The following is a 15462-nucleotide window of genomic DNA, read 5'->3' as shown; positions in this document are numbered from 1 at the left end:
TCAGCTCTGGCAGACAGCAGGTGCTTGCCACCCCGTCCGGGGAGAGAAGCACTCACCAAACGAGAAAAGTCAGGGCCTAAACAAGTTTGCAAATAGCTGCCAATTCCAGTCCAAAAATCATTTCCATAGCAGAGGGGGAAGTGCTCCCTGAGGACAAGGAGGCTGGCTGAGTTTTCTGCTGTATAGATGTTGTTTTTCATACAGTAAAGAAAATAATGGAACAATGGGATGAAAAAAAATTCAGAGTCACAGTATAAAAGTTACCACCTGCTCCTGCAACACAGGCTATTCTTTATTTTCAGAGCCCTGGGAGTTGTAAACCAAGATTTCTCAATAAAGTGTGCTAAGCTAAAAGGCATGAAGATAGCGACAGATCCGGACTTGTTAGTGCCATGAACGTTTATCTTGGCCGTAACATACAACGCATATAGAAAGTGCTGCATCTACCATCTAATGCCTTTCACATTGGGCCCAAAGCTGTGCAGAAGTCCCGCTCAGGAACATCCAGAAGCTGAACAGTGTGTCTTATAGTATAAGAACAAACCTAGCATTTTGCAGCAGTAATTTTGGCAGTTAAAGATCTTCATTTTGGAGCTTTCCAAAGTTACCTACATCCAGACTCCAGCTGCTTGAGACCTCCAGGACCAAAGCCAAGACTACAACAGGAAAGAGAACATAGACCTCAGACCCAGTAAATGGGAAGTTTATTAAACTACCAAGTTACTCCGAAATGTATAAATGTTCCATTAAATACATTGTTTTCTTTTACACAGATTTGTAGAAATTTATTTACATATTCCAAACACATTTAAATTATTTTTCAAGCCTGCTACCAATAAAAGTTTTGGGTTTTTTTAAAAAAAGGAAAAAACTCAATCACCTGCTCTTGCAGATGTCCATACACACAGATACAAATAGGGAGAAGGGAGATGCTTTTGTATTTACCCAAAAGGGAGGCAGTATCCAAAAGTTTGTAAGATTTAAAGTAAAAATTCACCCTTGCCTGGCAGTGGGCCATATAAATTCTCCTTGTGAGACAGACTCAAACAGGAGGCCCTATGTAATACTTTATGGTGTTTGGGTATGATGTCTGCATCAAGATTTGCTGGTACATAGGAAGAGCTAAGGGCCCATTGCCAAACTCAAGACACAAAGCTGGCTGTCCCTGATACTAGCCCATGAGAGGCATGTGAGTAATTAAGCGGCTCATTCTCATTGAATTACGTGCTCCGAGCACTGAGGGATAGAGCAGACAAGCAGATCTGTTACTAGTAAGTCAATACCACTTGTCCAAATAGATTTTTTTTTTAATTTTATTCTTAAATGAGGCTTCATTCATAAGTGAATAAAAAGGCAAATCTGTAAATAAGATGCTTAGGAGAACAGTGATCAGTTCCCCCCACCTACACACATTTCTCTTGGGAAGGTGCATAGCATGCTGAACAAGTTTTCCCTCATTCCCTGTACCTTAGTATGACAGGATGTTAAAATTTGTATCTGCAGGAAAAAGAAGTGTTTTTATTTTGTAAAAAACTTCCAAATACTAGTTTAATTCATCCTTTATAGTCTTTAAACATTAAAAACCACATTTTAAGCAACCGAGAAAGTCCACAAAAACATTGCCATGCGTAAGCTGTGTGTTTCATGCTAAATATTTACGTTGAGGAGGAGAGGAGGAGGAGGAGGAGGCAGGGAAACCGATGGCTTGYTCAGAGCCATTGCAACTTCAAGTAATCTGGCAGTAGATAAACCAGTGGAAACATGGAATGGTAAGAAAGTGCTCTGCACTACACTGCAGCCTTCAAGAGTTGAACTGCAAACATCCTTGATATGTATCATAAATATATGGCACTTATGTATGACGACAAGGTGATAAGCTCGCTTGTGACTGACACAAGTCAGAGTAGGAGTAGTCATCATCCCAATGGTTACCGACAGCCCTTCCAACAGGCACAGCCTCCAGCCGTGCTACTTGATGCAGCACTGGTCATAATTACTTGTGCATGCAAGACAGTGCTGCCACATTCTTGGAAAAGAAACTTCCTGCCCAGCAGAAAATTTTCTCCAGACACACATACATTCAGAAAACATGCTATAAATTCTTCAGTAAGGTTAAAGACAGCCACAAACAGCAAATGTCCCATTTCACTATTTTTTGGCCAGCAGTTCCCAGTCTGTCCAATTGCCAGCAATGGACTTCGCAACAGGCAAAAAGAGTACCTGAATCTGAGGAATTAAGAGCAACAAAAAGCACAATCATYTAAGTTCATTTTTGATACTGTTCCATAGGATTCACTTTGACATCAAGAAAGGAACCAACCAGCATAAATGCTTGAGTCCTAGGAAGAATTTTACATACACAAAAACTGGCCTTAACCCACGTTTTCTGTCACAAAGCATTTCATCTTGTAGTTTAACTTCCTTAAAGTTTTTGGCTTTTGGTGACCTACCACATCACAAATGCGCAAAGATGTGTTGCTACACTCGTATTCCATCACAGTAGCTTCAAATACATTCAAATTCATACAAAAGGATTTAGACCAGAACACATTTAGTTGCCCTTTTCCAATAGTGTGCAGTACTTCGAGGAACACATGATGATGCTTATCAGCAATATTACTGTTTTAGGGTATTTCATGATACAGACATCCAGTGCTTAAACAAGTGTTCACATTCCAAGATACAAAAAACCCCTTCTTCCAAACTCTTATTTCAGTAATGGCTTCAGTATTTTACCTATTGTGGTCCGGTTTGCATCTTTGAGCTTAAGAGAAGACTTCTCCACCGTACCCTGTTCCTTTGATGCAGGCTCCACTTTAGTGCTGACAGTATCTCCCTGAAGGATGCCTCTTCCAACAACCCTGGCACTACTTGCTCTTTTTAACGTACTCCCACTGCCTTCCTTTGGATTCGGATCATCTGAAGTCGCTCCTGGCTTTGTTTTTGGCAGCCTCTGGGACACAGACCTTGTGATGGGTGGAGGTTTAGATGAACTGGATAGATCTACTTTCGCACGCTTTGAAGAAGAAGCCACTGTGTTCCTCGCAAAGTTTGGGATAGAGGATGGTGCCTTGGGAGCACTGACTATGGCAGCCTTGGTGTCATCTGTAGGGGTCTGGGGTTTTACAGTGGAGCGACACATCTTTGTTTCATCTGTCTTTGATTTGACAGTACTCCTGACAGGTTTAGAGCTTGGCTTTTTGAGAGAGACTCTGTCCCTCTCAAAATGGGCACTGCTTGAGGTGAAGGTCCCCCTTTGCAACTTTGGCTCTTCTACTGATATGCTATGCCTGTAAGGACTTCTTGGCAGCGTATCTGTTGTGCCTCGGACAGAGCTGCGTCGTGACAGTCGATTTTCCACAGTACTAGTTTCACGAAGTGCCGGCTTGGCTTCTAGCTTTTTCACACTGCTTGGTGCTTTGTTTGACCGGGAAATAGGCACTACTTTCCTCATACTTTCATTCTCGGAGGCATTCAAAGTTCTTATGGGTCTAGAAGGAGCTGTGTGGCTAGGGCGAGTGCCACTAGATTTTGAGGAACTTGGAGATCTGTCTTTCAGAGAGTTTCTTTTTGATCCTACTGCATCTTTGCTTTTTAAGGACTTTTCTTTAGAGAGGGTGTGTTTGTTATTGGCATCATCCTTATCGCTGGCAGAAACGTGAAGAGACAGATCCTTCACAGAAGCAGAATTCAAGCTTGAGAAGAGCGTTCTAGCCCCATACTGAGGATCATTCATAGAAGAGCTTGCTTTGCCAGTCTTGTTCTTTATTTCATTGCCTGCTGATTTAAAATCATTTCCTTCTGAAGAATCCAATGTCAAAGAACAGTCAGTGGTAGTATCTGACACGTAGAACATTGGCCCATCTTCTCTACTTCCAGAAACACTTGTATCCATAGACATGGGACTGCTGCTGCTGGGCTCTGAAGCTTCACTCTTGCAATCCATCGCCTTGGACTTATGGTCGTGGACCTCTTTAGAACTTTTGCAAGCTGGAGGCAGGTCATCATCAGCTGTGCTGAGGGAATGTAAGCTTAGATCATCTAGGGTCTCCAAGTCTGTTCCACCAGCATCCTCTAAATAAATTGAAGGTGTGTCTTCTGCAGGCTTTGTGCCTTGAATATCGAACTTACGTAATCCTTTAACAAGTTCATGCTCCTCAATTGCAAGGGCCAGAGCATTTATATCTGTGGACTCCTCGCAAGACACATTGGAAGGACGCACGCTGTAGTCTGTGCTCTTCTGTGAATAACGGACACCAGTCGAGCCACCAAAGTGACTGGACTGAGCTGAAGGCAACTGCAGCAGGTCACCACTTGTCACATTGGTTTCAGACTGTTGGTGTAAGTGCAAGGTATTTAAATTGAGATCTCTGCTTTCCTTGGATTCAGTCCAGGCTACACTGGGTCTTGCTTGTCGGGTGTTTGCACGGGGAAGGCTGTTAAACTTGTTTGGATCCTCATCCTTTGAGATCTCCAGAAAACTCTGCAGTTCCCTGTCTGCAGTGATGCCTAGAGAAAGTCGAGACCGTCTTGAATTGGGGTTTCTGTATGAAGGACTTTGAGGTCTCTGCTGCAAGAAAGGAAGAAATTCTTCAAGTCCTTTCTTGGCCAACATTTCTACATCATTTTCACTGCTGCTTCGTCCAAAGCTCCCAAGCTCTCCAGCTGCCCAGGATCGACGCTTCTCCTCCAGCTCTTTTCGTCTTTGCAGATTATGAAGCTCCTGGATCTCTCGTTCCCTATTTTCCTGATGAGGAAAAGCATAAATATATGTTTCAGAGGACATTGTCCTATGCATGAAAACAATCTTACATAAATCTATTTATCCCTTTTCCTATCAAGGTTAGCTCCTTCCACCATCCCTCCCCACAACATGCACATACACAGAATCACCATGGCAACCATAAATTCTGCAACCATTAACCAGATGGAAAGCAGTTCCCTGCATAGCTAATACAGCATGTGCGTAAGTCTGGTCAGCATAAGAAGCACTGAAAAATATGCACAAGTCCTTGTGGAGACCAAGAACATGACCTGTCAAACACAACTAGATTTCAAGTCCATTCAAACAGTTCCTGCAATAAGATGGAGAGTTTCAGGTCTCTCCCCAGTAAGTTTAAAAGGAGCAGTTTTATCTGGGCAGTAAAATTCTATTGAATATTACATTCATCCTTTAAGATTAACCTGGTTGATCAGCATACAGCCAATGTGATCATTCCATCCTCCATTACTGCAATAATTGCAATTGTTCCTTAGCAAGTCGAGCTTCTACGGGGAGATACTTACCTCCAACTTAAACATAATAGACTGGAAATTTTAGGAAAAGACATTACTTAATTGGATATGAAAGCAAATAAAAAAAGTTTGCACAATGCCTCATGAACAGTTTGACATCAACTGACACTTCTTAAGGGCCATTAATCGATACCTCATTCAAGTTTTGGATCTCTTATTCATTGTTGGCTTCAAAAATTGTCAACTGCTCCACAGAAGTTGCCCAGGGCAGGCTGAAATTTTAGTAGCCAAGGTGTGGGGCTTTGATTCAGGAAGCCATAGAAAGAGATAGTTTTTTGTTTGAAAAACAACATAGTAACACATTTCTACTAAAATCACTGGCAATGAATTATTAAGAACATCAGCATTTTAATTGTCACTTATAGGCTTCAAACTTAATCTAACTGAACCTTCAGTTGAACTTTCCAGGTTATTTTCCAAAATGCAGAAGCTGGTTTTCTAGAATCAGTACAGTTGCAGCAGAAGAAAGATGGGGAGGGGCTAGTCTTGATGAAGGATTCAGGAATTACATAATTTTCCTATAGTGTTGTTAAATCTGTTCTCAGCAAGCCTATATGACACACTATTAAAAAAACCCACCACCTGCCATTTGTCTGAAGCTTTGTGTAGTTTGATCTTTCCACTGTTGTGACAACAGAAGAGCTGTACATTTGGAAGAAGTCTCCTGAAAGCTTTCAGGAGACAAAATAACCTCATGCCAATGCTCCTTTTGATGAATGAGTTAATCTAGATCTCTTAAGAGTGAACTTTGGACTACATTGGCCTATGAACGATAAGACACACTAGAGAACCTCCAGAACCTGAACAGCTAGGAAAGAAGAAAAATCTCACATTTCAGGAAAAAAATCTGTCATTTGGATTTTTTTTCTAAAAAAAACAAGATTGGAACTACAGAACGTATTCTTGCCAAGTGCTCAAGTTCAACTTTACCTCTGTAAAAAGAACCAGTTAAAAATAGTCGTAGATATTACTAATCACCATAGCAGAGACTGAACATTCTAACCTCACCCAAAACATGTTTCTGGAGATTTTATTCAAAGGAAAAAAATTGTTTTAAATACATCTAGACATGCCCCAAAATTGCAAAAATTTATGTTTAAATACTTGAATTATATGCATATCACCACTGTGGTATAGTAATGATCATCTTTTTAGACTGCTGGCTGTTGACATGTTACATTCATTCGTCAGAACTGCAATCTTTATTTTGAATTATGCTGTTCATTTTGTGGAGACAGAGGTTAATCCATAAGAAGTATGTAATAAGAAAAGGTCTTTAATACTAGCAGATGAGACTAATTTGTAATTTTTAGAGTGTGATTCCTTACTACAGAGAGAAGGAGGAAGATGCCCCTGGACTTTAGAGTAATAACTAAATATAAATGAATAATTGAGCAAATACTTTATATCCAAAGTCGCCTCTCATTACAATATCTGCAATAGTTATCACCATTTGGTTTCATATGTTTGCATAATATTCACATACATGCATATCTACATGCTGTCTTGAGTGGAAAAGGTTAGGTAAGCTAACAGCACAAAGAGTGTGCTAGCTGAATATCTTACTAGTCTGCTACAAATCAACATTGTTCTTCCCTCTTTTCTGAGCTAAAGCTTTATGTAAAAAGTGCTGTCAAATGCAGAAGGCAGAAGAAGAAATCCGTAGGTCCATCTAATTCATATTATTGCCTTACAAAATTATTTGTAATGAAAGGTGGACTTTCCTGAATCTAAATTATAGCTGATGCTGAAAGCACTCTTTGCCTACTCTCATCTCCGACACTACACTTTTCGAATTATTTGGTGCCAATTCAGGTTACTTAGTAAAAGAGTGGTCACACTAGTGATAAGGTATCTTTGCACTGTAGGCCTGTCATCTTTTGTGAGTTTTTAACCCACAAAAAGGATTTGAAAGAACAAAGCGGAAAACACTGTCCTTACTTTACTTGACAAAAAGCATTTAGTCTTGGAACAAAAGGGCTTTACAGAGCTCCAGCTAGCGCTGATTCAGACTGGTATCATAGAATCGGTAAAGTTGGAAGGGACCTCCRGAGATCATCTAGTCCAATCCCCCTGCTCAAGCAGGGTCACCTAAAGCATGTTAGACAGAGCTGCATCCAGGCGGGCTTGAGTATCTCCACTGCATGGTACATCCATGCAGTGTGCTGCCTCACTTCTAGGCCTTTCCACTGACCTAATATCACASGCTCAAGATCTGAACAGTTACCTCCACTCAGGAAATCTCTGCAATCTGTGTCTCTGCTCAACTCACCAATCACTAACCGGAAGATGCTCCCCTGAAAAGGGTGAAAAAGCAGCAGCTTGCTTGCAAGTGGGCCTAGAGGTTGCTCTGACATATTGCATCAATGGTCTATTTGGCCTGCAGCAGAATATGTGGAGTAGAGAAAGAGCTGATGACTGGACAGTGGGACTGAATACTGGGCTGGGCGGAAAGATCATTTCACATCTGGTTTATGGCAAGAAATGCATGTAAGAGGGCAGCTTGCTATAGCCCACTTTAGCAAATGTCACAGCAGGTAAAGTGCAGCAGAAGTAGCTTTTTTTCTAAGCAGAAAAAAATAACTTTATTCCAATGTGAGCCAGTATTTATTTCAAATAAGTATTTCAAATAAACAGAAACTCATTCACTGCTCTTACCTTAACAGCCTTGTTGAACCTTATGCAGAAGTCCCTAAATATCTGGAAACATTCATCCAGCTTCATAGTTTCTTTGTCCTCACAGAAAAAGTCAATGAGAGCATTCCCCTCCTTCTGTAGTTCTCGTTTCTGGTGTTCAAGCTCCTTTAGATGTCTTATAGCAAACTGCAGGAAAACATATATGTCATGAATCAGACAGGTAACTTAAAGACATAGCAGATCTAATATATTTTAGGAACCAATGAAATTCATGTTCCAACCTAGCAGCTGTTACAAAACCCAGGAGTTAAGACTTTGAAGGTAGAAGAAAGTTCTTGTCATTTCAGAAAGTAAGCAAGTAAGGAAGGTCAGAGGAAATGGATCAATCAAAATTTAAATTCTAGTGACTGGGATACAAGCTGGAAAAAAAAATCAAAACCTGAATAAAGTTAAAATTTTTAGATGAGTAAAATCAAAGACTGTACTATGACACTTAGGAGACTCCTGAGAGCTCCATGTGCCTTATTCTCCCATTTTTCTTTGCACCTTTCAACTAAGCTTAAATGAATTAATTCCTTTTCCTGTAAAACATGTGGATAAATTCATGGATATATATATAACACAATCAACTCCTTCCTCAGTCTATCCTAGACCATGACAAAAAAGGCTTTCATGCCAGGCAGGTAAGGAAATGCTAAAGATAAATATTTTTAAAAACATCCAGAAAATGCCCCCCATAAAGCAGTACTTTGAATCATAACTGCAGCACTACACAGAGGGGACTGGAGTATACTGGTTAAAAAAGATTCAAGAGGAAGAGAATAAGGCTGTGGTTAGATTTTCAGCAGCACAACTGCTTTAAAAAGTTTCAGCAATTGCCTCTCTCTGTCCTCCATCTGCATCCCCAGCCATTCACTCCCATCCTTGCTCTATCCCGTATCTCAGATACCTGGCTGAAAATAACTTGGAGAGAAGAGTTACTTTCCAAACAAATCTGTTCTCTGACACTGTCTAACCCAAGTACACCCAAAATACTTTTGCCACCACTGCACAATAGTGGGAAAAGGCAGTTGGAGGCACTGATGATGATTTAAGCCAACCCACTGCCAGGAAGTTAATTGTCAAATTATACTAGCAGAGTAGGAACAAATCTTTACCTGTTAGCCACAAAAACAAAAAATCAGAAAGCTGTATTAAAGATAAACTGACATAAACTGGACAATTGATAAATCCCACATATTTCAATAACTTATTCATGAGAATGAGATTATGACAGCAGACTTCTAATCAGCTTGGTTATCACTTGTAATTTAAAAACAAATCCAGAAGTGTTTATGTAAGGTATGTATTTGTAAAATGCTTTTTTCACAACATTTATTTTGAAATGTGGCCTAAACAAGGTTGTAGTGTTCCATAAAAWCATCTATTAAATTAAAAATAAATCCCAAACATGCTAAAACATGACACTAAAGAGTCTGAATGCAATGGATAAAAACCAATAATTCAAAGTAAATGAAGACACCTATTTCTTAGCCTGCCCCTTTCTTAATCAGCTTCTTAAACATCTTCTGAAAAACTGCAGGGACTAGTAAGTACATCTGCAAGTTGAAAATCAGGGCAAGTAAAGTTCCAGAATAACACCTGTTTTCTTACGTTTAATGATCATCTATAGATTTATATTATATATATTATATTATATATATTTTCTGTGAAACAGAAAAATCTCTTAATTGAAGTGTTATACATGTTTCTCCAGGCATCACCACATACTCAGAAAATACTAAGAACTCTGCTTCAAAGTTAAGTGCTATACACATTCACATCTATAACAGTTGCTGGAATACTAAAAAAAAAAGAAAAAAAAAGAAAATGAGACTCCACCCAGAAGTAATAATACAAAATAACACACACTCAAAATAATATACAAATAATATACTCTGCACTAAGTGTAAATTAGTGCAGAAAACAGTCCTGTGATGTACAAACTTCTAGCAACRCCTCTTCAGTCACCCATCAGGATTTATACGCATAGTATAGTCTCAGCTAAAACTGACAYGCTCCAGTGCAGTATCACAGCTACCCAAAATATAGTATCGGCATGTTAAGTACAAAAGTAGAGACCAATTCAAATAATCTTTTAACTACTGATCTTCATCAGTCATTTCACAGACATTAAACATGCTTGCCCAACAACCCTCAGGCAATGTACATTCAATATCCCTCCCTGTAAAAACACAGTCCTTCCAACACTCTTACTTGAAAACAGCATGTAGTTGAAACACCTTTGTACAACTGATAGGGTAGACATATTAAAACAGTGCTTCTGTTTATTAATATATCTGCACATATTACACCCAGCTAAGGAATGTTCCTGTACTCAGGTGACAGTAACGCATTAGGACTGACATCCTACAAACCTGGAGAAAGCTTTCCATCTGATGAAAGAGTTTGGCATCTCGACGAATACTGTCTTTAACAGATCTTGCCTTGAAAGACAGTGAGTGGATTTCTGCTTCTATATTATCAATAGATAACCTAAAAAATAACATATACAGAGAATGTTTATTGAAGGGAAGGAGTTGCCTACAGGTTAGCCATAATACACTTCAGAAATGGATGTTTAATGAAGCACATGCTGGCTATTAAACAAGATCTGCCTGTTCAGGAAATCTTTCCAGAGTAGAAACTGGAAGTCAGCAGACATAAGCATATTTCTCCTTCTTTGCAACCTGAAAAGATTCCCACGAGATGTGATTTCACAATTAACTCAAGCCAGTCCTACTCATCCCTACCACCAAAAAAGTAATGCCTCTCGTCTCTGACTAGGTGTTCCTTTTCTGGTGCTTGTGCTAGCACTCATTTTCTAAATGTCAGCCATATCTGGGAACTGAAAATTAACTGAGCAAAAGGAAAAAACATTTTGCTTCCAGATGGATCATTTATTTGGTCCAGCTCAAGTACAAGAGCTAGTACAAAATGGAGTCAGAAGAGGYGGTCAGCTAGGACTGCCATTTCAGCAGCAGCATTCAGCACTACAAAACTGCATGCAACATTCTTCTAAGGTGTTACAGCAAAGCAGGCCAACCAGTCTAAACGCTGCAGTTACAACATTTCATCCTTCTACTACATATCAGCAGCAAAGCTCCTGTTTTTTAGGCAGAGATAACTTGGCAGATGTAAGACCACAGTAAATAGCTCTGAGCTGATGTACTTATCAAAAAAAAAAAAAAACTCTAAGCTTTATCCTGGAAGATCCATGTTCTATGACAACAGCTCCAACTATCACCTCTCAGTCACCTCAAGGGTAAATGCTTCAATATAGATGGCATTTCCTTCACATGAAGGATTGATCTTTGCCTAGGAACTAAAGTATTTCAGTCTCCAAAATAGTAAAGATTAACAACTGTACACACTCTCCTACTTAGGACCATTCTACCAGTAGCATGACTTTAAAACAGCAAAGTTGAAGAATTTGCAGCAGACCAATTGAAGTGCATATGGCTGAAAATGCTGGCAGCGCGTATGCTTGCCAGTGAACAGAAATATAATGTATGCTGTCCTTTGTCTGCTTACTTCAGCTCYAAAGTTAACTCCTTGTTACGGGCAGTTCATAGATGTTTTAGCAAATAAGGAAAATGGCAGATGCTATAGGCTATATTTTTCTGCCTGCTAAGGAGGAGGAGGAGGATGGACTTCAAGAAAAAAAGGTAAGGTGATAAAAATAAAGAGTATAACAGTAGTTGTTCTAACACGCTCTAACAGGGAAAATTTATGAGCAACTTGTACATGACAGTTTTCTCTAATAGAGATCTTCCTCATGCCCAACAGTGAGACATGTATTCAATTTTGTTTAATTTTTCCCTTCAACCATGCTTAGCCGATTATGCTGTACACTCTGTAGGTATAGACTGTTTTCCTAAAACATTTCAAAGTATAGAGTACACTCCCCGTGTAGTTTTCAGCCTGAATTACAAAGATTTTCAGTGTTAACCAATGTGATCAAAGAACAAAGTGGCTAGAAAAAAACATCACAAGACTAGAGATTCTGCCTGCTCCTCTGTTGCTTGCCAGGGGGCTTGGATGCTGAGGGAAGCTACACAGGCAGACTGCCAACAAAGTGTGTGGGTTGGATGGCAGAGCGCCACACAGGTGGTCCATCAAAAATGTTCGGATTAACTCCATGGCCACTCCTTCCCTCAGAAGATTTCAGAGTCCTTTGCAGACATTACTTAATCCTGCATCAGATCTAAGCGATTGGATCCATCTTACAGCATGGAAAAGATTGTAAATAGATTGTAAATAGATAGACCAAAGCTCAAGAGCAAGAAAGTAGCAGAATTGGGATTAGAACTACAGGATCACTAGCTTCCTGTTCTGTGCTTCAGATTGCACCGTCTCACAAGAGCAAGTACAGTTATCCAGGTATGAACCAGGTTCTGTTTAAAATTAAGCAGCTGGAGACCTTAAGATGAAAGCAACATAGAGCCCCAAACCCCTCAGATATTCCATTTGGCCGAATAAACATAGCAGAACCATATTCATCCACAGGATGCAGAAGTGATCAGATCTGTGACAAATTCACCTGACATACAACGCTGAAGTCCACTATTTTGAATGGCTCATAATATAATATCCAGAAYAGAGGAACGCTACAAGTGAGGTACTCTCCAAGACAGAAACAGAGAAGCAAACCAAATATCAAGAAGCACCTAACAGAGCCTAGGTCAGTACCTGTATCTAGTACCAGGTTTGGAAAAAGTTGTAACCAGCTCAGATATAGCTGAAAATTGTTTTAAGGAAAACCATTAACATGCTTTTATTTTGACCTCTTAAAAGCAACACATTCGCTCATCTAGTTGGCAGAAGTAAAACTACCAAAAAAAAAAAAAAAAAAACTATGGAGATCATGTCATAAAAAACTTCATACCTGAAGGCACATCGCAAGCATACTTCTGCTAGCAAATGGAAATGAAGCCCTCAAAGCTACAGTAAACACTTGTAATGATCTCAGTTTTTGTGCCAAGACTTCTGTGAATGAGCTACATAGCTTCACAAATAAGAAATTTCCAAATTATAGTCCAACTGTAAGATCTTTTCTTGGCTTACCTGGCAGCATCATGAACATCCTTAATTTTTTCTGAGAAGTTAAGAAGAGCAGCATCTTTCTTCTGGGCTTCCTAAAACAAACAGGAAAAAAAACCCAAAACAAAACAAACACAACCCATTAACATTCCATTACCATGGTAAAGTATCTAACTCAAGCAGTTCTAAAGCTTTTGAGAGGGCACTTAAAAGTTTCTCTCTTACACTGTTTTTCTTTCAGTTCAATCCTGACAATCCTGAAGGAGACGCCTCCCTTAAAGAAAGGCAGGGATCAGAACTAGAAACTTTAAACAACGCCTTCTATTTTACAGTGTACAACAGCCGCTTCTGCCAGCAAACAAAAGCTACATATATTAATAGTGAAGGTTAGGGAAAGAACAATTTACTGATGGCCATCATTTGAGCAGATACAGTGTTTCCCATCCAAGTATCAATTAATATCCCATTGTTAGCTGACTGGAAATCTGTTAAGCCAGTGTGTACACAGATAACCAAAGTCACATATGGAAGCATTTAAATCTTCTCCTTTCTTAAATCAGGAAGATTGAAAGGAAAGAAAAATTAACTCCAAAAGTCTGCAACAACTTTAAAAATGTGTGTCAATCACCAAGGGAGGGGAAAGAAAAAAAAAGGTTGCCTGGGAGACTGAACAGGATTAAAAGAAATTTTATCAAAAGAAGCCACTCCTATAGTAGAAGCATGCAGGATGGTAATTGGAAAGCTACAATGAAGAAGTCAGATGAAGGGAATCTTTTACATCACACAAAAAAGCTAAGTTTTCCTTGAGTTTCTGGATAGGATGACCAGACATAGGAAAACTGGTGAATTTTGTGGCGAGAGAGGAAAAAAGATTAGGATCAAAGCCTCAAAAAGCATCTTTTTCTGACAAACATGGACCCTTCTATCATCAGTCATCTTTAGTTCTAGACTAAGGTGAGCTCCTTTTCATCAGAACAGTTTTTATATACCAGAGCAACAAAATGCAGCAGACTCATCCCTGGTTTGTTGGCTTTTGTGTCCGCCAGCTTGAGCAGTGATGACAGTTTAAATCCAACAGCATTGCCAGCATAACCTCCCTAAAAAGGAAGGAGAAATCAGCTAAGGCACGTGACATCAGTGGACTGCAATACTAATACAGAAATTTGGTCAATCAGTCATCTCCATTTTGGATGTCACTTACCGCATTCATAATATTCCCAGCCTGAAGGACCAAGTGCAATATGGAATGAAGTTCCTCACAAGTCATTAACTCTGTAAGGAACAAAAAATTGCTGTCCAACACTTGTTTATTTAGAAATATACACACAGTCAGTTACCAAACTCCATTTCACCTCAAGCTTTTAAAGGTAAAGATTTTTATTTTAACTAGAAATTACAATAAACTGAAAAGCCACGGGAAAAAATGGTACTATATAATTCAAGATCACAAGCACAGTTGGCAAATCTGAAGTACATGTTCAAACTTTAGCTTAGCAAGTATAGTATTTTCAAGGCAACCCCCAGGAGCTCACAAAACATTGGGGCCCTAATCCTGCAATGCTGGAAGTGTTTCATGCAAGTGGTTAAGCATCCTCACTACCTGCTGATTCCAATGTGAAGCAAATGTTCTGCACTTGGCAGAATCCATATGCCATCTTTCAGGATTGCGTTTTTTAAACAATAACTTCTATAGCAAGACTTAATCATCAGGCCTGAAAAGATATCAGGTAATGTTTAAATTTTCCTTGCTTATTCCACTCCCTCTATGAATCACAATTTTATTTCTATACAGTCGCCAACTCAGAGTGGCATTTATTTCATCTCAGTCACATCATAGATAATTTAGCACAAAATTATATTTGGTGTGATGCAGAGTTAAATGGAATAAAGTGCCTTTTAAAACTTTTCCACTACAGAAGCCTGTTTCCTACATACTCTGTTTTTGCAAAATGCGCAGCAGTACTTTATCTGAATTCATACATCTTCTCAGTCATTCCTGAATACAATGCATGGGCTTAAAAGTTACCAGGATGAGTACCTTAGAAATAAGATAYAGAAAGCCTGAACAGTTAATAAATTACATTAACACAAATGCTAAATTAGCACAAATAACCTACTAAATAACTGCAAATTTGCAAGCCCCTATATGGCAAGAAACATAACACAAGTTGCCTTTAATGTAAGGTATTGTATTCTACATTGATGAAAATAATAAAAGGTAGATTCCTTAAAATGTTATTTATTACAGCATAAATACTTCCAAAATTATTTTGTTTCAAAGTCTACTTTCTATAATTTACCCTGTGTTTAACTGCTTAGCACAATACACTATCATTTTTGGCAGCAGATAGCACTTGTGCCTTTGGATTTCAGTATTATTGGCCTAAAAAGCTTTTAACTAATTAAATAGCCTTTCACTTAACAAGCTATAGATGAGAAAGCAAGGAG

The 15462-nt window shown here is 39.1% G+C and overlaps 1 protein-coding gene across 1 annotated transcript in view; it reads right to left on the bottom strand.

Moving 5' to 3' along the window:
* Positions 1–717: 717 nt before the first annotated feature.
* Positions 718–15462, bottom strand: part of FHDC1 (FH2 domain containing 1) — a 34437-nt gene continuing 19692 nt past the window's right edge. The window contains exons 7-12 of the mRNA XM_085300634.1: positions 14216–14286; positions 14004–14111; positions 13039–13109; positions 10350–10467; positions 7954–8118; positions 718–4747 (exon numbers count right to left, since the gene is read on the bottom strand). Of these exons, the coding sequence (XP_085156760.1) occupies positions 2708–4747; positions 7954–8118; positions 10350–10467; positions 13039–13109; positions 14004–14111; positions 14216–14286 (2573 nt within the window). The 3' untranslated portion in view covers positions 718–2707. The remainder of the gene's footprint in view (positions 4748–7953; positions 8119–10349; positions 10468–13038; positions 13110–14003; positions 14112–14215; positions 14287–15462) is intronic.

Source organism: Rhea americana, unplaced genomic scaffold (assembly GCF_003343005.1).
Source record: "Rhea americana isolate MKP2758 unplaced genomic scaffold, rheAme1 scaffold_167, whole genome shotgun sequence".
In the NCBI taxonomy this organism is placed as follows: Eukaryota; Metazoa; Chordata; class Aves; order Rheiformes; family Rheidae; genus Rhea; species Rhea americana.
Note: the sequence above shows the minus strand (reverse complement) of the source record. Positions and strands in the feature narration are given on the sequence as shown.